Here is a 25,425-nt window from a genome sequence, read left to right on the forward strand (position 1 = left end):
AGCTGCGTACTTTTGGGTAATCAACGCCTAAATTATTATTCTACCCTTCAGTGCTATTCAAAATTTCTCAGAACACATTATATCATGGCTTACAGTGTATTGAACCATGAGTTAAGCAAACGCCTTTTCAGGTAGTGTAAACTATACCATGGTCCAGGTTGTGTGATAGGAACAAACTAAGTGATACTGGGTTAGTGTATCAGACTGAATTCTCGAAAGAAGTGCCTAGTAGTGGCGGCTATAGAGGGAAGTCCGGTGAAAGAGGCTTTCTCCTCAATACCATCTCTTACTCATATTAAAGTTGGTCTAAATTAGACTTAACGTAATAGTACTTTATTATCATGTCGCACTACCCATGCTGAGGGTGGTGGCTGCAGGTGACTCTGGTGGTGGTGGTTCACACCCACCGCTTTACCACTCCAACTTCTCATAAGTTTGGCGTCTCTTAGTGGTATCTGCATCACCCCTTCACAAGTTACACATTTGTGACTTCTGTCGTAAAAGGGACGATTAATGAGTATTTTGTTTACTTAATATATCGTGCATTTTTATATTGTTCAGGAATGTGTATCGTATTTGTAAAATAAAGTTTTGTGTTATTTTGATACTTTATTTGTGACTTTAATATCAGTTATTACAGGTCTCAGTTACTTTGGAGATCTTTTTCCTAAACGCCACTTTCATTACTTTTTATTAAATAATTTTTTAGTAAAATCTTATGAGCTGAATGGTGAATTGACTAATGTCTAATATTTGACAACATGCCAAAGATATTCTTCCAATGAAATGCAAGTAAAAAGCATACAGTCCAAAAACAAAATGTGGTTCCAAGTTTTGTGACTTTCCTCTAATAATAATAATAATAATAATAATAATAATAATAATAATATAAAATAAATCGGTCAAGAAAGTGTGAAAAAGCCTTTGAAGATCAGCTATCCTAAAAGAGGTTTTTCTTAGCTCCATTAACTTGGAACGCCACCATCCTAAAATTCATTGTTTTATATCTCATCGTTTTGCACCCATTTTGCACCGTTTTGCACCTTGCTTTAAAAATTTTGTATCCTCACCATTACTGAGAAATTCAAAATTCAAAATGGTGTTCCAAGTTAATGGTATTTCAGCCACTAACTCATTTCCAAGATTAAACAATACCATCATCATCTAGTAGTTTTGCACCGTTTTGCACCCTCTTTCAAAAGTTTTGTACCATCACCCTAACCGAGAAAATATCATTTCAAATTTCAAAATTCGAAATTTGCCACAAAAGCAAAATTTAAGTTTCAGCCTGCTATAAGATAGAGTACGTTTTGCACCTTCCGAAAATACCAATATTTCATTTTGTACTCCCACAGTTACCGAGAAATTTAAAATTGAAAATGCCGAATTTCCATTACCTTGGAACGCCACTATATTGTATTGAAGAATTAAGAACACCAGCGTCTTCTACGAGTTTTGCACCCTCAGAAAATGTCAATATTTCATTTTGTACCCTCACCGTTAATGAGAAATTCCGAATTCAAAATGCCGAATTACCATTAACTTGGAACGCCACTATTTTGTACTGAAGAATTAAGAACACCAGCGTCTTCTACGAGTTTTGCACCTGCAGAAAATATTCATATTTTATTTTGTACTCCCGCCATTAATGAGAAATTCCTAATTCAAATTGTGGAATTTCCATAAACTTGGAACATCAGTGTTTTGTACTGAAGGATAAAGAACACCAGCATCTAATACGAGTTTTGCAATCTCAGAAAATGTCGTTATTTTATTTTATAACCTCGACGTTAATGAGAAAATCCGAATTCAAAATGCCGAATTCCCATTAACTTGGAACGCTACTATTTCGTACTGAAGGATTAAGAACACCAGCGTCTTCTACGAGTTTTGCACCCTCAATTAATTTATATATTCAATTTTGTACCCTCACAGTTATTAGAACTAACTATTAGGCTGTTAAGGAGAAGCAAATAATTACAGTAAATGCAACAGTGCATGGCTTCGAACAAAAAGTTTACTTTTCTTTATTTTTTCGGTTATAAAAAATAGCTTTTACAAGCAAAGGACCCCGCACTTTTCTTATGGAAAGTGGCTTTCGGCTAATGTTGTTGAAACTTCGCTGGTTGATAGTTCTTAACATGTGGATCAAAAGTCTCAATGGGCACAAAGACCGAAATCCACTCCTTACCCCCCAAAAAACCGCCTCGAAGTAGCTGGGGGGGGGGGATTGAACTGATTTCAGCATGTAAAACAATTTGTTGTTTTAATCAACTCAACAAGGACCCCAAACAACCACATGTTAGACTATCAAGCTACCCCACTTGACACCGCCCTTTGCCCCCCACATATCCCCCCCGCGAATTACCTTACGGATGTTCCATATTACTGTAGTTTATAGTTGCGCGTATGTGTTGAAATACCTACAGTTTTAATCTCACCGACGATATAATGGGTTTCACGTATCGCTGATTACGAATTTGAGGTGAGAGTTCTAGAATTCAAGATGGAGGATCAATATGGCGGATCAAAAACACGAAACTCCTGAATGTAGCCACAAATATCTGTTTACTAGGGTATTTTGGGTCGTTGGTTACGAATCTGAGGTCAAAATTCTTGAATTTAAGATTGCAGATCTAATATGGTGGATAAAAACGTCGAAGCCACAAACCGTAGTAGACTAGAGTGTTTTTAGATCGCTGTTTAAGTACGCAACATTCCTTGATACTTCAGCCACCATGTAGAATTATTCTGCACCCTTGCCCTTTACCAAAACCCACCACAGATATCTTAATGCTGAACGGTGTTAAAATAATTCATCAATTATCTGTTCATTATTTTCATCATTTCGGTTTGCAGCATGTAAGGTGGTACTTAGCAATGAGTCATCGGGATATCTAATATTCTCTAAATGTCGTGCATGGCCTAAATACCGCAAGACACTTGCAACGTGCGCACATGTACCTAATGTACGAGCACCGCTTTGACATGTACAGTAGTAACCTTGAATAACATTTTGATCATAATCCTGGTCATCTTCATCATTGGCTACATATGCTATGAAACCTTGATGCTTAGTTGCATTGCGGAACCTTGAGTAGAGACGTATGCGCAGGAATCCCGGTTCAGTTACGTTTTCGTCAAGCTGGAATTGCTCATCCTTATGTCGTATTAGTTTATCTTGGACGTAAGAGGATGAGAGATCAACTTGATATGTGCCTACAGTGAAATCTCGTAAGTAGTTTAAGTTAAGTACACAGAAATCAATTAGGCCTTGATCATTCAGCGGTACCCATTGACCGTTCTTTCTAATAAGATTATCTACCTCCACTCTTGCTTTAACAACGTTCGGCATGATTGACCTATTTCTCATTTCTCTAGCTAATTCAATGGTTACATCTTGCATGAAAATAACGGGATGGTATCTGTTCAAAATAGCTCCAGCTATGCGATAGAAACTATTTAGTTTCTTTGCATGTTGCAGATTCAACGTTTGTGCTAGAAACTTAAAAACAGATCTTAGATGCCCGTTTCTTGCCTCGACTATCCATCGACTTTTAGTAACTAGTCGAGAAGTATTCACATCTTCTGTTGATAGTTGTCTTTCACGTGGTAGTAGGAGTGCGGGCATTCTATGATCAATTCCTAAATATTCCAGTAAAGGAATTGCATCGCGGTATCCTCTGTCTACTAACACAATGACCAGGATTATGATCAAAATGTTATTCAAGGTTACTACTGTACATGTCAAAGCGGTGCTTGTACATTAGGTACATATGCGCACGTTGCAAGTGTCTTGTGGTATTTAGGCCATGCACGACATTTACAGAATATTAGATATCCCGATGACTCATTGCTAAGTACCACCTTACATGCTGCAAACCGAAATGATGAAAATAATGAACAGATAATTGATGAATTATTTTAACACCGTTCACCATTAAGATATCTGTGGTGGGTTTTGGTAAAGGGCAAGGGCGCAGAATAATTCTACATGTTGGTTGAAGTATCAAGGAATGTTGTGTACTTAAACAGCGATCTAAAAACACTCTAGTCTACTACGATTTGTGGCTTCGACGTTTTTATCCACCATATTGGATCTGCAATCTTGAATTCAAGAATTTTGACCTCAAATTCGTAACCAACGACCCAAAATACTCTAGTAAACAGCTATTTGTGGCTACATTCAGGAGTTTCGTGTTTTTGATCCGCCATATTGATCCTCCATCTTGAATTCTAGAACTCTCACCTCAGATTCGTAATCAGCGATACGTGAAACCCATTATATCGTCGGTGAGATTAAAACTGTAGGTATTTCAACACATACGCGCAACTATAAACTACAGTAATATGGAACATCCGTAAGGTAATTCGCGGGGGGGATATGTGGGGGGCGAAGGGCGGTGTCAAGTGGGGTAGCTTGATAGTCTAACATGTGGTTGTTTGGGGTCCTTGTTGAGTTGATTAAAATAACAAATTGTTTTACATGCTGAAATCAGTTCAATCCCCCCCCCCCAGCTACTTCGAGGCGGTTTTTTGGGGGGTAAGGAGTAGATTTCGGTCTTTGTGCCCATTGAGACTTTTGATCCACATGTTAAGAACTGTCAACCAGCGAAGTTTCAACAACATTAGCCGAAAGCCACTTTCCATAAGAAAAGTGCGGGGTCCTTTATTACATACTACTCACCCTAACCCCTATTCGATGTGTATTAAGGGCGCTAAGAGCTTTGAGTGTAATTTTGATTTTGTCAGTGATTTTATGGGCTATGGTTTCCATATACCCATACAATAAACAGGGGTTATTGTCTCAATAAAAATATTAACACAAAGTGATAAGAGTTATTTTAAGATGCAAACCTTCCCCAAGGGTATGCATATTTCCATAGCAAGATTTCAAGGTATGCGTTTTGTGTCTGAAAGTGAAGCAAAATGAATACATAGTATTTCACTTTTGCATACTTTTTAGTCAGGTTAACACATTAGCGCCCTTTTCAATAATTTTTATTTTATTAGCATCATTTCCATTTTTTAATTCTCCAGCAATTTTCTCCTCACCCTTTTTATCTTATTTTACAAAGGAAGTAGGAACACGATTAAACTGTTTTCATTCTTGAATAGAGGCTAAAATTCCTTGTTTTACTATCTGCAACAACTATTGAATGTTGTTCGCAATTTGTTCAAATGTTACCCAAAACAAAGTTGTTGTGTATTATTTTATTTACTATTGCTGAGTATGGATTATTAATGTAATGTATTTGCACACAAATAACAATATATTATCAACATTTTGATTGTGTTTCCTATATCGTTTCATTACTTTACCCCTCCCATTTCCGACTACAAATTTCCACATTAATGTCAACTATTTACTCCTAATATAGAAATAATGTACATCATCAGTATATTTAGTCACATTTTAACAGATTATATTCAAGTATCATATTATTAAATATTTTCGGAGGTGTCTACGATTATCTATTAGCAAAAAAAAAAAAAAATATTTGAGCTTTACGTCCCACGCTATGTCGGTTAGGTTAAAGGAGACAATGATGATGAAATAATTAATGAAATGGTGAAATGAAGAAAGTGGGAAGAAACGGGAGAGCCCCAAGGAAATCCACGCACACGGTGTTTGCCCACCACAAAGTTCACTTGGAGCGAGGTGGGGTCGAATCAGGGACTCCAAGCACTACCTATTAACACAGTTTAATTTATTATTCACTACTAAACTATCCCATTGCTGTAATATGAGATTTTACTGTAGACTCACCATTACTTTTGGCATATTGAATTATGATTAGTTGTTAACTGTGAGGGTACCAAAAAAATGTCAGCATATTCTGACGGAGCAGAAATCATTGGAAACGCCGCTGTTATTATTTCTTCAAAATGTGTTCGTGACATTCCAAGTTAATGATAATTCGACATTTTTTCAATTTTGAATTTCTGTGAGGGTATAAAATGAAATATCGACATCTTCTAAGGGTGTAAAAATCATATAAGACGCTGATATTAATTCTTCAATATGAGTTGGGACAGTTCTAAATTAATGGTAATTCCGCATTTTGAATTTCGAATTTCTCATGAACTGGGAGGGTACAAAACGAAATATTGACATTTTCTGAGGGTGCAAAACTCGTAGAAGACGCTGGTGTTATTAATTCTTCGGTACAGAATAGTGGCGTTCCAAGTTAATGGTAATTCGGCATTTTGAATTCGGAATTTCTCATTAACGGTGAGGGTACAAAATGAAATATTGACATTTTCTGAGGGTGCAAAACTCGTAGAAGACGCTGATGTTCTTAATTCTTCAATACAATATAGTGGCGTTCCAAGTTAATGGAAATTCGGCATTTTGAATTTTAAATTTCTCATTAACGGTGAGGGTACAAAATGAAATATCGACATTTTCTGGGGGTGCAAAACTCGTAGAAGACGCTGGTGTTCTTAATTCTTCAGTACAAAACAGTGGTGTTCCAAGTTAATGGCAACTCGGCATTTTGAATTCAGAATTTCTCATTAACGGTGAGGGTACAAAATGAAATATTGACATTTTCTTTGGGTGCAAAACTCGTAGAAGACGCTGGTGTTCTTAATTCTTCAGTACAAAATAATGGCGTTCCAAGCTAATGGTAATTCGGCATTTTGAATTTTAAATTTCTCGGTAACTGTGGGGGTACAAAATGAAATATTGATATTTTCTGAAGGTGCAAAACGTACTCTATCTTATGGTAGGTTGAAACTTAAATTTTGCTTTTGTGGCAAATTTCGAATTTTGAATTTTGAATTTTGAAATATTATTTTCTCGGTAAGGGTGATGGTACAAAATTTTTGAAAGAGGGTGCAAAACGGTGCAAAACTACTAGATGATGATGGTATTGTTTAATCTTGGAAATGAGTTAGTGGCTGAAATACCATTAACTTGGAACATCATTTTGAATTTTGAATTTCTCAGTAATGGTGAGGATACAAAATTCTTAAAACAAGGTGCAAAACGGTGCAAAATGGGTGCAAAACGATGAGATATAAAACAATGAATTTTAGGATTGTGGCGTTCCAAGTTAATGGAGCTGTTTTTCTTCATTCGTACCAGGTAAATGTAGGAATGTACCTAATAGTCTCCTTTTGAATGCCTTAACGAAGGACGTTATCCATCTTTCTGACATCGTCATCAAACCGGAGATGCCATAGCAACTTTTATAATGTGAAATAAATAAATATACTTAATCTTTCTCTGAAGTAGTAGCTGGTAAATTAACATATTCTTTGGATTTTTCTTCACTATTTCTCGATGCCTTTGCTTTTACATTTTCGTCAACGGAATTTACACAGCTATTGCCTCTTTTCTTTTTTAACAAATTTTCTAACTTCTTGGACATCTTGCAAATTGTGAAGCAACTCTTAATTCGTCAACCCATAAAGAAAATTTAAACACTACTAAAGTAAGCAAATATTTTCGAAGTGACAGCTGTACTAAAATAGTCAGAGATAGCTGTGACATGCTCATACACTACAAGACTTTCCTGACTTTTGTTTTTTACTCTCTTCTGTTAACAAATTTTCTTCAAATATATATATATATATTTTTTTTTATCTGAACGGAAACGAAACAAGAACAAAAACTATTTATTTCTATCCCCTTCCTTTTTTGCCCAGTAGCTTGTGGAAAAACTACTACTAGTACTAGTTTCTGATTTTTTTTATCGAAATCAATCGCAGCTTTCTTTGGTGTCAATGCGGTTGCTGATACGAGGTTCACTGTTGCAGTAGAATGTATTGGGAACGACAGTGAATGCTTCAAACTAGACCGATGGTAGATCACTTGTTTTGCTGGTTTTGTGGAGGTCAATATTTCTTGGCGCAAATATTCATTTAATTTCCTCTTAACCCTCGAACTAAAGTAAACACTACATTTTTTCGAAACCTCCTTCCGCGATTAGAAAGGAACCTGTTTCATCCTGTATTGCCCCGCTCAAATTGTATCCAATGCTAAGTCAAAGCAGAACAACTTCAGTGTCACCACATGAATATAGATCCTACTCCGCACGCTCCTCACCACTCAACCCTTTCTCCCACTGATCTTTAGAAACAAAATAGTTCCTAATAGTCCAGTCATTTTGTACCTAAAATATCTTGAAGTTGGAAAAAATCCTATAAAGCTGAATTTTTCACAATAATTTCCTTTATTAAAGTACTTTGACATATCAAAAGTTCCCTACTAACACGTTAAAAAAACAACATCATGAGTGATTGCCATAGGGCAGGTAGTAGTGCTTGAAAGGAGACAAATAGATTCTTAAAAGAATAATACAAAACGTGGGTTTATTGCATATGCGTACATAATATATGACCGTCACCAAAATGATAAGAGAGAAATGAATAACAAAGTAAATGAGGGTATGGAGAAGATAAATAATATTTTGATTTACACGGCATACATATTCTCCTTCTTATGTTAAGACTGCCATATGCATATTTCATTACAATAGCAGAGTACTTACACTTGGCTGAAGTCCATGATCAGGCACAGTCAATTGACAGCTGAGTCTGCACACCACTAACGCTAAGATTGTACGTAGAACACCACTGTAAAGGATGTTGTGCGAATGCGTTGAGGTTGAGTTGTGATTGCAATGTGATGATTTTTGTAAGATTTCTAGAGTATATATTCCATACTTTCATTTTCTATTTCGGATTTGAGAAAATAGGATTGTTCATTTTGTCCTGTGAAAGTCTCGCATTTGTTTTTAACTTTCACTATTTTTACCAGGATGTTTTTCGATACTTTATTTAAAATATTTCACTTTTACAAGTTTATTGTTTGGTTTCCCCGAGAGATTAAGAAAATACTTCAGTTTTTAATATCACAAAATAAGATAATGTCTTAATCTCGGCTCAAAAAAGTCTTTTCGTCACCTGTTCTTTTGAACCAGTGACGTAATTAATTTTTAATATCACAAAAACACTAACACACCAAAAAAAGCACCAGTAGGTGGGGTCACTTTGGGGAAAGTGCACTGATAGACAAAGGAAATCCATATGGAAGTCCAGAGACCGGCAAACTGTAATGATTTGAAGTAGTGCCGGTTGCATATCACCCAGGAGTTTGCACCAAAGGAGGTAGCATTACAGGTTCAGCTCTTCCTTGGATTCTGCAGGAAATGGAACTGCTGGAAACAAGATTGTTGTATCTTGCTGGGGTTCTACAGGAACTGGAACGACTGGAAGCAGGATTGCTGCATCTCTCCTTGGTTGCTGCAGGAACGGCTGGGAACAGGATGCTACATCTTTCTTGGGTTGCTACAGGAACTGAAACAACTGGAAGCAGAATTGCTGCATCTCTCTGGGATTCTGCAGGAACTGCAAGCAGGACTGACTGCATTTCTTCTTGGGTTCTGCAGGAACTGGAAGGACTGGAAGCAGGATTGCTGCATCTCTTTTGGTTTCTGCAGGAACTTGAAGCATTACTGACTGCATCTCTTCTTGGGTTCTGCAGGAACTGGAACGACTGGAAGCATGATTGCTGCATCTCTCATTGGTTTCTGCAGGAACTGGAAGCAGGACTGGCTGAATTTCTTCTTGGGTTCTGCTTTGGTTGACAGTAGCCCTCGTCCGGAAATAGCTGTCCATGGCCAGGTGAAGAAAGGGTCCAGGAAGTTTGATGAAAATGAACTCAAAAGACGTAGATTATGAAATGAAAGTACGCTTGTGCATGAGTAACTCTGTCAGATTGTAGGCAAGGCTTTTCGTTATTTTCATAACGCATTATAGGAGGAGGAAAGAAAAAAAGAATATGGAGAGAGAAGTATAAAAGAAATGATGGGACATGTTTGATACCATGTGTGCACCACAAGAATTACTGTTGACAAAGGTCACGGGTGCAAAAAAAAAAAAAAAAATGTAATCGGTGACAGACAGAAAATAGTGCAATTTGTTTGTAAGAGGCAATAATTATGGCAAGTAAAATTTAAGGAGAAAGCCGGGATTGAAACCACCCGGGAGTCGAAGGCAGGAACGAGGGACAACACAATAAACTGTACGGAGGAAAAAGGGATGGAAGTAGGAACGGATTATTATTATTATTATTATTATTATTATTATTATTATTATTATTATTAATAATAATAATAATAATAATAATAATAATAATAATAATTCAATTCCTATAATCTGGTGTAGTTTTTTTTGTCGTCAACGGAAACAAAATATTTTTTATATACTAGCTATTGATGTTCGTATCAGAAGAATAACGGGATGAGGAGGCTATTGTGTCCGCTAGCCAAAATAGGTCAAAATAGCCAAAATAGGCCAACAATATATTTATACACATGCGATAATAATTTTGAACATGAGTGTACATGCATTGAAAATCCAAACTAAAACTGGATTTATTCCGTACTATAAACATACATATGAAAAACTTCTAGAATATGCGAAATACGCTTTTAAGCACTAATATATGCACTATCCTTTGAAATATGCATTTATATGCATTATAAAAGTTCAAATTCGAGCTGTATTATTGTTGTTAGAAAGCCCTACCAAGTTTAACAGAAATGCATATATGCAAACAAAATATGCATTTGCATAAAAATCCGAAATCCAGTCATTATACACGAATAAAGATGTGTGAGGCTCTCTGTGTTGCATAAAATATGGCCACAATCCCTTAGCTGAGAAAAAATATACTGAACAGTAAAATAGTGAGAAATAAACTGAATTTTAAATAACCTGCACATAAAAAAAAATACATTCACTGCAATAAGTTCACCTGCCAGTGCTGTCTAGTAACTACTAGAATTTAACCACTAGAATTTAACTACTAGTAACCACTAGAATTTAAAAGAAAAATACTGACCTTTCATTTTAGCTTTTGAGGCTCTCTTTGTCATGATTAAGCATGAAAAAAAATAGCTGAAACAAGTAATTAAAATATCATTCAAGCAGAATGAGGCATATCACAAATGAATATACAGAAGACGCTGTGAGAATTCATAAAATATTAAAAATCTTCAACTTTCATTAAACCAGCTTCTTAATAAAAATGGTGGTAATGAGGCTGAAAGACTCACCTTGTCATTTCTAGGTTTAAACATAATAAAACGTATCTGGAATATAATTTATGGAGAAAAAGCAAAATAAATAAATAAATAATAGTAATAAAAATAATAATAAGAAGCTAAAAAAACGGAAGAAAACCAAAATTTTCCGTTTTTTTTTTTCAGACCTCAAAAACACTAGCTGCAACACTATGATTTTGGCTTTGTATATACATTGTAGCTGGCACCCCTTCAAAAATTGGGAGCACCTCTAACATAAACCTGCTGGCTACACCCCTGTTAATGCATCACGTGATAATTAGTGATGAGCTAATGCAAGACCAAGACCAAGACCGGGGTGGTCTTGGTCTTGTCTTGGTCTTGGTCTTGCATGCAAGTCTTGTAAGTCTTGCATTTTAGAAATATCAAGCTTTTCATAGGTGAATTTTACTATGGATATAGGGGATAATAAACTCTACAATGCGCCAATGGTAACGGAAATACAATGCATGTTTCTAAATGTAATATAGTTTAACTTCGTGTAAATATGATGATAGTATACAACATAGGTGATGACCTTTATTGTTTTTAATGTATCCATGCTTCACTACTTATAAGATAAATCACAACGTTTCGTAATCTTTCTATATTTTTTAACAGATCCAACACTCCACTGGTTCCCAAACTGGGGAGGCTACCTCTGAAACGCATGAAAGAAAATCAAGACGGCACAGAATATTGAAATATCATGAATTGCAATTGCAAAATTATTTTTACAATCTAAAGGCGTCCGATTTTTCTTTTCAACCACGATTAGCTAATCCTTGTCTTAAACGAACTTCCAATTAAATAATGAGCTTTTGTTTCACTGATTCCAATACTTACTTTATGGGGCAGTAACATAGACATTACGCAAAAGCGATTAAAAGATTGCAGGCTTCCGAAACATGAGCATGGAGAAAAAGGATAGAATTAGCCGTGTTGAACGGAAAACGAATAAGAAGGTGTTAGAAATATTAGCAGTAGGGGAAAAAAGAATAATTTTAGATATTGTTAAGAAGAGGAAGAGGAACTGGTTAGGATATTGGCTGAGAAGGAGCTGTATTATGATGGACGTGCTAGAGGGCATTGTGAAAGGAAAGAAAGGGAGGGAGCGAAAGAGACTAGTTGAAGGGAGATATTAAAACAGAAAATTGCTACGTCAAGACGAAGAGACTAGCTGAGTACCACTGAGCGTCGAACCTTCTCAGTTGCAGCAAGTACCTACCAATAATGGCAGAATAGCTATAATTATGATGATGATATGTTTAGCAATATTGACCAAAAAGAGTGAGAGAAATAAATAAAATAATTATTCTAATCAAACCTCTTAATATTTTAGAATAATTCGAGTGAAAACTGAAAACGACTCAACTGTCTATGTCTTTTGTGTAAACTTAATTTATAAAAATACTTTTGACCTGCATTAGAAATACAAAATAACGGCATCAAACTCCAAGTTTTTGAAGTCTTACTTGTGAATATGGATTACTAGCATTAATTGCCCACTTCATTGGATTAAACTAAATAATAATAATAATAATAATAATAATAATAATAATAATAATAATAATAATAATAATAATAATAATAATAATAATAATAATAACATATTTCGTTAGTCAGTCTCTTCTTAATATTAGTAAAGCTCTCTCTGATATCGGTCACTTTCGATTATTTTTATATTTCTCTTCCCTCCTCCTCCCCAAGTTGCGGGGCTGAATTTGGATTTAAACGGCATCAGAAGCGTCACTGTTCGCCTCAGAGACCCCGAAAACTATGGATTTGCCACTAATATTGGTCATTTTCAATAAACTTATATATCTCCTCCTCCCTCATGTTGCGAGGCACGGCATCGGAAGTGTCATTGTTCATCTTAATGACCTCGAAAACTGAGGGAAGACTTGAAAACGGCGTGTGAAATAGTTTGGGCTGAAGTGCGTATTAATCCACGTAAAAAACTGCTGATTGGCTGTTTTTATCGTCCGCACAAAACTAGTCCTATGGCCCTTCTGGAAGCCTGCCGGGATTCTACACTAGCTGCACTTTCGGAAGGAGATGTTTTACTTTTTGGTGACTTTAACATGCACATCAAGTGGTCCGATGAACGAACAGCTATTCCCACCGACCTACAAGAGACTTGGTTCCTGGAAAATTTTATTCATGGACTGAGACTCGCCCAACACAATATGTACAATACAAGAGGAAATAGGATACTAGACTATGTGTTGTCTTCGCTCGATAAATGTGTTATCACTCCATCACTTAATCTGTTCTCTTCTGATCATGAAAGCTTGGAGGCCTTATTCCACATAAAAAAAGTTCACAGAATAAATAAATATTACTCATCTAGTAAGCATCAAGCTCCTTTGTGGAGGAAAGCCCCTTGGGTTGACATTAATCGTGCCCTGTCTCTTATTCCATGGGACATTCTTGAAGTGGGTTCTGTCAATGAAGCCCTGGATTTCCTCAATGATATTGTACATGCAGCATGTGAAGACTTTGTTCCTAAAAAGAAATGTAAGTCTAGTAGGTACCCTCCATGGTTTGATTCGGAGGCGCGATCCGTTTTAAAAAACAAAAAACTGTCATGGTCACTGTGGAAGCAACATCCAAATGAGAATACATATAAGAAATTTTCTGAGATAAGACGTTACTCAAAACAGTTGCTTAAAATAAAATATGAAAACTATATTGCCAGTATAACATCTGATATTTCTACAAATCCAAACAGATTTTGGTCCCTCGTAAATTCAAGAAGAAGTGCTTCCCGCATTCCTGAAGAAATTTTTCACGACTCGATTGTAGCAACAGGTGTAAATAGAGTTCATATTTTTAGTGATTATTTCTACAAGAATTTTTGTGTTCAGACTACTCCTACGCCGTTTCCCCCTGTTCAGCAAGTTTGTTCACACTCGTTGTCTTCACTCAGTACTTCTCCTGATGAGGTAAGGCATCTTCTTTCTTCTTTACCTTTGAATCGTTCTCCTGGTCCTGACAATATCAGTTCAATCTTCTTACGTAATACTACAGAATCTCTGGCCAACCCTTTATCACGATTTTTAAATAGATGCTTTAGTGAAGGTGTTTTTCCTAGATCGTGGAAACAGGCTAATATTGTACCTATTTTGAAATCTGGCAGCGCGAACAATGTTTCATCATACAGACCCATTTCTCTCTTGCCCATCCTTTCTGTGGTGTGCGAGAAAATAATCAAAGATAGATTGCATAAATTTGTTTCACCCTACTTATATCCTGCTCAACATGGCTTTCTTCCTGGCAGTTCTACTATCACAAATTTATCTTTATTACTTTCGGAAGCAGTTAAATCTCTGTCCAATAATACACAACTTGATGTAATCTATCTAGACCTAACTAAAGCGTTTGATCGCATTGACACTAAGCTTCTTCTTCATAAACTAGCACACAGATTTAATATTCACGGCAACTTCTTCTCATTGTTACGAGACTATCTCACCGAACGTGAACAACGTGTTGTTCTCTCTGGATCTGCTTCGAATTTTGTTCCTGTTCTCTCTGGTGTTCTGCAGGGTAGTATTCTAGGCCCACTTCTTTTCCTTCTCTTCATAGATGATCTCCCGTCTTATCTTTAGTTATCTGATACCAAAATTCTTCTCTTTGCTGACGACTGCAAATTATTTCGGGAAATTAGGACAGCTCAAGATGTGATTGAACTGCAAAAAAACCTCTCCGATCTTCTGGACTGGTGTAGCATGTGGAATCTAAAAGTAAATCCCTTAAAATCTTCTACCATTACATTTTCATTAAAGAAAAACAAAATCCCTTCTACCTACTTCATTGGAGATGATCCTATTGCCAAGGTCTCATCTCAGAAGGATCTCGGGGTTGTGTTCGACGAAAGACTTCTGTTTGCTGATCACATTGCTGCCATGACCAAGAGTGCTATGCGATTATTAGGTCTCCTGTACAGGTTTACAGAGATTAGGGATATTACAGCCTTAAGTATATTCTATAAAACGTTCATTTCAACCTAAATAGAGTACTGTTCCACCATTTGGAGTATGGCTAGCGTATCAACTCTCTCTCGCATTGACTCAGTTCTAAATTTCTTTCTTGCCATTGTCAGAAAAAGAATACCTTCTGTACGCTGTTTAAGTAAACCTGAATTGTTGACTGTTCTTGGCATCCGTACACCTTCATCTCTTCGCATGCTACTTGATATGATGTTTCTTCATAGAATTCTAAATGGGAAACTTAGAACTGAAGAACTAATCTCAAAATTTAATATTCGGGTACCTGCAAGAAGAACTAGAAATAGTGAACTACTTCATTGCAACACGCCTCGATTATCAATTATTCAGCGTTCTTTGTTCTTTAGACTGGCTTCTGAATTTAACTCCATTGCTTCTGACGTGGATATTTTTAAACCTGAGAATGTTTTCCGACAGGAAATTATTGCTACACTTATGGAACCTTAGTTTTATTTCAATTTGTTATTGCTACACTTATGAACCTTTATATAGCTTTTTGTTTATACTTGTTATTGTTAATTTTATATTCTATGTTATATAGTTTCAGTGTAAAATGGCTGCCTTGCTGTATCTGGAACTTTGACAAATAAATAAATAAATAAAATAAATTAGTTCGACATTAATAGTGGCCATTTTCGATAATTTTTATATATCTCGTTCCTCCCCCAAATAGCGGTGCTGAATTTGGATTTAAACGGGATCGAAAGTATCACCGTTCACCTTAGCGACGCCGAAAACTATGGATTCGACACTAATATTTTGTCATTTTTGATCATTATTATGTATCTCCCTCTCCCCCAAGTTACGAGGGTGAATTTGGTCGTAAACGGTATCGGAAGTGTCAGTATTCAACTCAGGGACCTAGAAAACTATGGATTCGACACTAATATTCGTCATTTTCGATCATTTTTATGTCTCTTTCCTTCCCTCCGCCAAGTTACGGAGCTGAATTTTGATTTAAACAGCATCGGAAGTGTTACTGTTTATCTCAGCCACCCACCAAACTGTAGATTCCATTTTAATATCGGTCATTTTAGATCATTTTAAAATATCTTTCCACTCTCCCTCCCCTAAACTGCACCGTCAAAGTGATATGACAGAAATCATCTCAGGTCCGATCCTCATCTAGGCCTATGTTGAAAATAAGATCGAGTTCGGTCGGGTGGTTCAAGAGTTATTAAATTTTATTTCTTTTTGTACATTTTCCATCCCATCCTCGTAACCTAAGTTCTATCATCAAAGTAATTAAAAAAAACACTCCAAGTGAACCTCATCTATGTTGAAAATTTGATCCAGATCGGTCGGGTGTTTCAAAAGTTATTAAGTTTAATTTATTATATATATATATATATATATATATATATATATATATATATATATATATATATATATATATATATATATGTGTGTGTGTGTGTGTGTGTGTGTGTGTGTGGTAAAAATTTGATTGACATTGGTCGTTTGGTTCAAGAATTATTAAGTTTTATTTATTATCTTATAACTCCCCCTTCTCAATCCCCCTAAGTTTTACCGTTAAAGTGAAATGATGAAAACACCCCCAGGCCTAAACCTAATCTATGTTGAAAATTTGATCGAGATCGGTCGGGTGGTTCAAGAGATTAGGAGTCACAAAATTAGTCACTTTCAATTTTGTAATACAGATTTATTGTTGTAGTATGTTATATCGCTCAAGCCTCGATGTGCCGTATATCTAAGGAGGCTAAAAATTATATTAATAGATCATTATTCAACGTATAAGATTCGCCCATGAAATCAAACTTGCGTTCACATGCATTGACATGAAGTTTTTGTCAATGTCATGAAAATGTTATTTCGATATTAATTTTATGAGCACACATTAAAAATTTCCAACGGATGCTTGAGTCGCGGAGCGAAGGCCATACCCATGTAGTCGACACCTATGGTGTACGGTATTACCGATGTTCAATACTACATTTCTCTTTAATTTTGGAAGAAGAACAACACTATAGTACGGAAGGTATAACTTCGTTGGCTTCCCGCGAAAAGTTGTAGTGACGTTTATGAGGACTGGCCAGCTTAGTTATTCGTGGTTCGCAGAGCGCAGTAGACGGTTGGTGGTGATTCGCTACCCTCTTACCACATCCCCAATGACTAGCAGGTCCAAGCGTGGGAAGCCAACGACCTTATATCTTCTGGACTATAATGTGCTTTGAAATGAAATGAAGTATCTAGTTTAACGTCCCATGTTATTCACCAAGGCTAAGGGAGACCGTAATGATTTGAAATGACTGAAATGGTGGAATGAAGAAAGTAGGAGGAAACAGAGAAACGTCGAGAAAATTCACACACACAGTGTTTGTCCACCAAAATAGCTCACATGGCGCAAGGTGACACCTGTGTGGCATGAAAACGAGCAATATCCACAGAAAACACTAACAACCAATTCAGAAAACGACATATTGTATCTATATGCTACAGGGGCAGATCGACTCACACGGACTGCACAAACTACTGGGAACACTCACTCCAGCAGCATTTTTACTGAAGCCAAGAAATCCATTACTTTCATTTTTAAATTCTGTAAAAAAAAAAAAAAAAAAAAAAAAAAAATCAAGTAGTGTCAATACTTATGCAAGACTATTGCGCAAGAGTCTTGGTCTTGGTCTCGGTCTTGGTCTTGCATCGGGATTCTTGGTCTTGGTCTTGGTCTTGCATGCAAGAGTTGCAAAAACTTCAAGACCAAGACTCTTGCGCTCATCAGTACTGGTAGATCGCATTTGTCACTGTGGGTAGTGGATCGGAGTGGGTCATGGGTGGTGGATAGCAGAGAATCGTGGTGGGTGGTGAGTCACAGTGGGTCCACATGCTGTTGACCCACGACACACTGACCCACTCCATCTCTGTCCAGTAAATCTTGACGAAGTGCAATGGAGTAGGGAAAAAGCGCTGAGCTGTAAATCAAGGTGTTCTCAGTTTAATCTCCTCTACAGCTGAGATTTTAAAAAAATGGTTTCTTCTATATAATTATTAAAACTCTGCATTCAGATCAAGTTAGAAATCTTCTGGAATATATTTCTTAGCCCTGAAAAGAGCTGCTTTGATTAATAGGATGTCCAATGTCCATTGGCATTAATAGCCGACTGGATCCTTATCGGCATTCTTTCAGTGAGAGTTCAAAGGTAAAGCTCGCTCTCGGAAACTTCCTCCTAGGTATCAGAAATTAAATTCCACAATTCTGTTTTCGTGGTGAGTGACGGATTAGGCCAGTGTTCCTTCATAATTCTTTTAACTTCCGCCCACACATTCTCGATCGGATTCATGTCGGCACCACGCGGGGGCCAATCCAGAACATCCAGATCTCCCTGCTGCGCCGCCAATTCTGAACTACTCGAGACATATGGACAGGTGAATGGCAACATGACAATCCGAAGAATGTGCACATACTGTTCACCTGATAGACGCCCTCTAGCTGATGGTATACTCCTAAGCCCTTTGACAGCAAGAAGTCCCAGGATGACACCAAAACATGCCCACAGTGCCGTCTGTGGTAGACATCGTGGGTCATGTGTGATTCCTTTTGGTCTACACATGACGACCGGTCCTGAACTTTCAGGGACAAACATGCATTCATCTGTGAAGATCACATCGTTCTAATTCCAATGCATGTTCTTCTCTGGAAATTCAACATGCAGTCAAATGTGATCCTGTGAGAGGACTTCCTTTCTTGCAGCACAAGCATGAAGACCCACTGTCCTAAGCCGTCCTCCAGCAGTAGATCGTGAAGCAGGGAAATTCGCTACCTGTCTAAGTAGCCGGGAAGTTGTGCATGGTCTCTGCTGTGCAACAGCAATGAGCCGATTATTTTGCCCTGTGTTGTTACACGTTTTCCCCCACTCTCTGAAAATTCTCCAATTTCTAGATATCGCTTCACCCATCGTTGAGCAGTCTCTATGGTAACTTCAATAGTTATCGCTTCCTGCAGCGTTGAAGCCGACATTTACGATGGCTAAAACGCGGTCTTTAGATTCTAATTCATTAACTACAACCAGAGACGGCAGAACCACCAGGGTTGCCCAGGTTAGAGCCAGATCAGTATTTAGGGAAGTATTAATTAAAAAATTCACGACGTATTAAAATGATAATAGAATTCAAGTAATGAATAACCACTCTTTTTTCCGTGAAATCAATTATTGACAACGATGTAATAATAAAAGTAACATTCTACTTCCAAAGACTGTGTGTGCTGCTTTTGTTTCTCAACCACCATCCCTCCTCCCAATAGTGTTTTTTCTTCCTTTCTTCCGCTTTCAACTACCATGCAAAAACGGTAGAGGTAACATTCTGTCAAATAAACTAGAGTATAATAACAGGGGCATTGACGGTACTGTTTAGTTTCCGCTTCGTCGCTTCTCTGCTTCTCCCAACCCTGTTGAACTTAGTGTCCATCGAGTGAGTGACAACGAACAGATACATAAACGAACGAGATAAAGAAACTTGATTTTTCTGCACCCTAGAATCAAGTATAGTCGAACAGAGCTCTTGCTTGCTCCACAAGCTTCTGCTCTTCTCTTCTGCACTTTGTTTAGGTTGATTAAAGAATCTCCTGCTTTGAAAAAAAAATGGAGAATACTAAAAATATAGATCCCCTTTGCTGGTAAAATAACTTATTATTTCCATCGTCACTCATGGTGCATATACCACGAACGGACGAGTACGAGAACAAGAGAATGAACCAAGGCAATAACAAGTACGTGTGTAATAGTATATATTTTTACGTTTTACTTGGCAGAATATTCTTCCAAACAATTACAGGTAAGTAATATCAGTGCTGAAGCTGAAGTGATGAATGCGTGCAGAAGAATGAATAGACTAGCAGAAGTAACGAAGCATTCCATTCAGTCGAAATTTAGCGAGAGCTCCTCCGTGGCTAAGCGGTTAGCGTACGCTCCCTTGGCGCGGGAGACCCGGGTTCGATTCCCGGCGGGAGCTCATGTGGTTCGGATTCCACGTTAATCAGTAGGTCCACGTCTCACATAGCCTCGCTACTGAAAGGAACGCTAAACTGGAATTCCACTCAACTCGAAATTTAACGACCTTGTTGAAGTTTAAGATAAAGTTTTTTGGAAAATGCAGAAGATTTGAGTCCTACATTACGGAAAAGAAGAATTTCTAAAAAGCTTGATACGGCAAATGGATTGAGTATAGCCCGCTCTCCCCAGTGATTTTTAACGAATCGTAGTGATTCTAACGATTCATACTAGTTCATAATGAATCGGAATCGCTTGTTATAAAGATTTAAGATGTAAATCTTGCGGTAAGGAAGCTCTTTTAGAGGCCGTTTAGACGTTATGATAAATCATCAAGGGTAGAGATAAATTTCAGAAATCATCACATCTAAATTAGTTTATCTCATGATATCTCTCCTGCATATGATACGATGCGATAAGTTCGACATGTTCAACTTATCGCATGCAAGCCAGGTATAGCCCCCCGTAGAGAAACAAAGGAATGAATAGGTCACCGCTTCCAACCCTTCTTCGCTGCCAGCTTCTTGGAAGGAAAGCGGAAAAAACAGGTTTTGCTAAGAATTTGCTTATACCTGTCGTCCTGTGATCTGTTCTGTTGACAAAAAGGAAAGAAATATCTTTTCCCCATTTTCTGTTCATGAAATGCGAATAGTTTTCCAAACTACGAAAACTACAACAAATTAGCCGTTCGATTTGGTTTGCTTTGATTTATGAAATTTTACCTCGGCTAAAGCAAAGGTAGATCCATAGTTTAAAATGAGATAAAACCGACTAGCACCGAGAATTGAAACCTAGACCGCATACATCAGAAGCGGCACGTCCTTGATTGAAACCTTTGTCCATATCTTCGAAACAAGTCATTATAAACCTAAAATTAAATACAGTATTTGCAATAATTCTTCCACATAAATTTATTGGGGACCAGAGATGGACACATCAACCATGGTCTACTAGTCTACAAGTAATTGTGAGAGGTAGCCCACGTTGGTCTGTCTTACTGTTTGTATCAATCAAGCATACCAATCTCGATGGACTGATTGCTAGTTTCTGATAACAAATGAACGTTTCTGAGAAAATCAAAATGAATTAATTATTTTTTTAAATATTTAAATAATCTTAATTTTATGAATCGTGTTTCCTTTTTTTTTTTTTTTTTTTTTTACTGTCCATTACGTCCTCATTATTAGTCTATATTTTAATCAGTAGATCGCTAGTGATTTCAGAAATGAAAAGTAGCGCTCAAACTTAAGAAAGGTTAGCCACCCTTGTTGTAAAGCTATTCAATATTGTTTTATTTTTCAGTTCTTACTCTGGTTTGTCAATCAAGCGTTTTAGTGCTTACCTCCTGTTATTGCTGAACGGGACGTAAAACCCAAAATCAACTCAACTCAACTCAATTCCGAATTCAGAAATCGTATATAGATACTTCATAACTAGAATTTCGAATTTTCATATATATGCTTCATACTTATTTCACTTCTATATAAATTGTATTTTAATTTACAATGTCAGATTAAATATTTTAACCAAAGGCGAGCTCTTTAACCAATAGTAACCATTAGGCTAGAAAGGTTTATCTTCTTCCAAGAACACTTAAGATTATTATAATATAAACTATGGGTGTTCTAAAAATGGTGCCTACGGACCACAGAGCACTCTTCTGCAGGTCACAATAAAGCGAAAATGTTGTATGATGAAATGCCCACCGGGGCCTCCTTCAGGCTCTATGGGGAATCAAAATTTTACTATGTGGCAACGTCGCAGAGTAACTTGAAGCCATTAGCATTACTCTACGAATACAACAAAGCGTTAAATCGATTGCTTCACTAATAAGAGATGCCAGTATCAATCAATATCGACTTTAGTTGCCATCTGGAAAAGAATCGATATAACTATTTGATAGATTGATACATCTAAATCTATGGTTCTTTATTTGCGACGTTGCTACATAGTGCAATTTATGTCTCCAGACGACGACTCGAAAGGTATACAAATATATATATATATATATATATATATATATATATATATATATATATATATATATATATATATATATATATATATATATATATATATATATATATATACTGGCGGATCCAGGATATGATCAAGGGAGGGGTTAAACCATAGTTTGCGCTTTATCCTGTGTAAAGCAGGATTGAAGCCCTTTTATCCAGTGTATACCTGAGCGTCAAGAAGGGGGGGCTATAGCCCCTATAGCCCCCTCCTTGGATCCGCGCCTGTATATATATATATATAAGGTATGGGTCGCGGACATAAGCTCACCAGTAATAATATAATTGTATTATGAAATAATTAATGAAAGGAAAAAATACAATAATGATAACTAATTACACTTATACGTTAAGTAATTTATACTAATTGCAAAGGAAAATAAACATGAATAAAATAAATACAAGTAAGCAATGGAAAAATGGTAAACGGAAAATATGACTAAAATCCAAACTAGACTTTGAATATTAATAATCTGGCAAGATAGCCCCGACTTTAGAAAATTGAAACAATAACTAGGTCATTCGTTTGTACTATGTTTGTTTTTGTCGATTACAGCGCCATCTATCACGTACCGAAAAAATGTTCAATACAGAAGTTACGTATTTTTTCACGGAGAATCAGAATATGCGATAAAAATGGGGGTTCCTATTTAAGATTTCAAAGTTGCCCCTCCCTCCCCCAGGTGGTGGGGGCAGGGGGTCGCGTGTGGTATCTTTGGATGTTCCCCTTCGAGGCGAACAACTTTTGTTGCAACTTTTTTAAAATCCGATTTGCAGTTTTCAAGATATTCCCAAAAACAATTTTAAATGCTTCACCCGATATATATATATATATATATATATATATATATATATATATATATATATATATATAGGGAGGATTGGACAAAAATCTAAAACGTTTACAAAAGTGTGAAAATCATACCTAGTATGGTGTGCGGCCTCTTTTTCCGTCCAAAACAGATTGGATCCGACGTGGAATGGACGTATAGAGCTCCTGAATCTTGGTGTGTGGAATTTTGTACCACCAGGGAACAATATTTGGGCAATGGGTAGAACCTGGTCCCAAAATGGCCTCATACTCCTTAGTATTCATCATTCCATGTAGGGCTATGATGGGACCTGCAGAAAACCACGATATCACTGTCCATACTGTAACAGAATCACCCCCATGCTTTACAGTTGGGAGCAGACAGTCTGTATCCTAGGCCTGCGACGGTGTTCTCCATACGTAAACACGACTGGTTGTTGGAAACAAGGTGAAGGTCGATTCATCGGACCACATTACGTGTTTCCACTGCTCATAAGTCCACGCCTTGTGGTCCTTGCACCACTGGATACGCCTCTTCGCATTTACTGCTGTGACTAGGGGATTGGCGATAGCGGCCCTGCCATGAATTTTCATTTTATGAAGTTCCCGTCGGGCTCTGTTTTCGATGAAACCAGGTTCTATAGGCCGGAATTGAGTTCAGACGTAATTTTCATTGCAGTGGTATTCTTTTTTAGCTGCTACAATCCTTTTTAATGCTCTCCGGTCCCTATCTGACAGTAGCTCCAACCAGACGGGCACCAACGATCATGCCTCTTTGGAAGTCTGTCAGGTCGCCCATTTTACCGCACCACTTTCACACCACGACACTCACAGGTGAACTTGTTACTGCTAACGGAAGAGGAAGGTCCACATGACACATTGAAAAGAAAAGAACGATCGGCAACCGGAACACGTGTTGTACAGTGGAGGGCCAAACTTACGTGTCCTGTATGAAGTGTTTTTAGATTTTTTGTCCACCTCTGGCCCGGATATATATAGGGCCCGATCCAGAAATCTCTGAGAGGGGTACACTAATAACTACCAGTACATTTGAATTAAATTTGAGTTTTTCAAATGCCTTTAGGCATCTGTGATGTGAATGAGGAATTCCTTTGGAAATGCTAAGTGTCTGGTCTCAAATTCTTTTCCTTCAACCTTCAGAAAATTGACTTAAACTATTGATTTTGCAAAACTCTCTGCTAGCTTCTCACTTTAGGTAGTGTATATTTACAACGGAAGGGGGTGCACGTTTACCCTTGCACCCCCTAAATCCGGCCCTGTATATATACTGTATATAGTAGGTGACTTGTGTATCTTATTCCGTAGCTCATTGGGTCCCACTTTTTTTTATTTTTATTTTTTCATTGATCAGACAGGACTCCAGTAAACAGGAAAATATAGTTACAGTTTAAGATGTGATTCGATATTCTGCAAGTATTTATATATTTATTGTCAAGCGAACAAAATGAAGTAGAATTTTACAAGCGTAAAACTGTTCTAGATTTTAGTATTAATAAAAACTACGAATATGTTTACAGCTCAAAAATAAATTGAATAATATTCAATTGTAGTCCTTAATTAGCTATGGTCAAGAAGATGGATTTAAGTTGTTTTGTGTGTGGTCAGCTCATTGGTTTCCATCATCTTTAATTCTGGAACTAAATATAACTAATTTTATTTTTCGTTTAGAAATAAAATAGTCACCTTTAGCTCGTAACGAAAGAGAGAGCATAGTGCAAAATGTCACTATGGCATTACATTTCGTTATATAAAGAAATGAAAAAAAAAACATTTATAGTTGAAAATGTCGGAGGTAATTTGACAAATATTATGAACAATTCTATAATATGTAGAATTAAGTAATGGTTTATAATAAAATAAACTGCAATGAAATGCAGGGTATATGAAGTTAGCAAAAATATTTGCCTCTATGAGCTGAAATACAAGTTTATTGAATAAATGGGGAAACTTCACCTTGAAATATACACCATGAATTTGATATTCGATAGAATTTGAAATATGTTAAGATCATGGGATCATTTATCATAGGATCATGTTTTATATCTCATTTTGTTCAGAATAGAACGTCCTTTCCAACTGTACTACTCCTTTGTCCGTATTATACACCAGAAAATGGAAAATCGAGGAAAACTGGGAGATTTTTCGATTTTTCGAAATTTTTGCACCCCTCTAGTTCGAGCCTGGGTTCACGTAGGGATATGAATTTTTTATGAAAATACGTAGTTATGTACACAATACGTGTGCTAAATTTAAATCCTGCAAAATTTACATTATATATATAATTTACTGCATCGTTACTATTTGGCCTAGAGTCATGGTTCAAACGCCATTTTCTTCAGTATAACAAACCCTTTCCAACGATACCACTCACATGTCCGTATCATACACCTGGGCCGGAAAATTCGGGAAAACCCGGTTTTTAAAAAGGATCCCCCCGAAACACTTCACCACTTTGGCCAGTGGCGGCTCTAGCCC

General features: G+C 36.8%; 2 protein-coding genes across 2 annotated transcripts; one reads left to right on the plus strand and one right to left on the minus strand.

Moving 5' to 3' along the window:
- The first annotated feature begins 13,081 nt into the window (after nt 1–13,081).
- Nucleotides 13,082–14,692, plus strand: LOC145692323 (uncharacterized). The gene has a single exon (XM_081767622.1). It carries the CDS (start codon nt 13,082–13,084, stop codon nt 14,690–14,692), a length of 1,611 nt encoding a protein of 536 aa, XP_081623748.1.
- Nucleotides 14,693–18,279: 3,587 nt separating this feature from the next.
- Nucleotides 18,280–18,663, minus strand: LOC145692324 (uncharacterized). Its single transcript, XM_081767623.1, has one exon. It carries the CDS (start codon nt 18,661–18,663, stop codon nt 18,280–18,282), a length of 384 nt encoding a protein of 127 aa, XP_081623749.1.
- Nucleotides 18,664–25,425: the final 6,762 nt, after the last annotated feature.

This window comes from Thermobia domestica, chromosome 8 (assembly GCF_964235325.1).
Source record: "Thermobia domestica chromosome 8, izTheDome1.hap1.1, whole genome shotgun sequence".
Lineage (NCBI taxonomy): Eukaryota > Metazoa > Arthropoda > Insecta > Zygentoma > Lepismatidae > Thermobia > Thermobia domestica.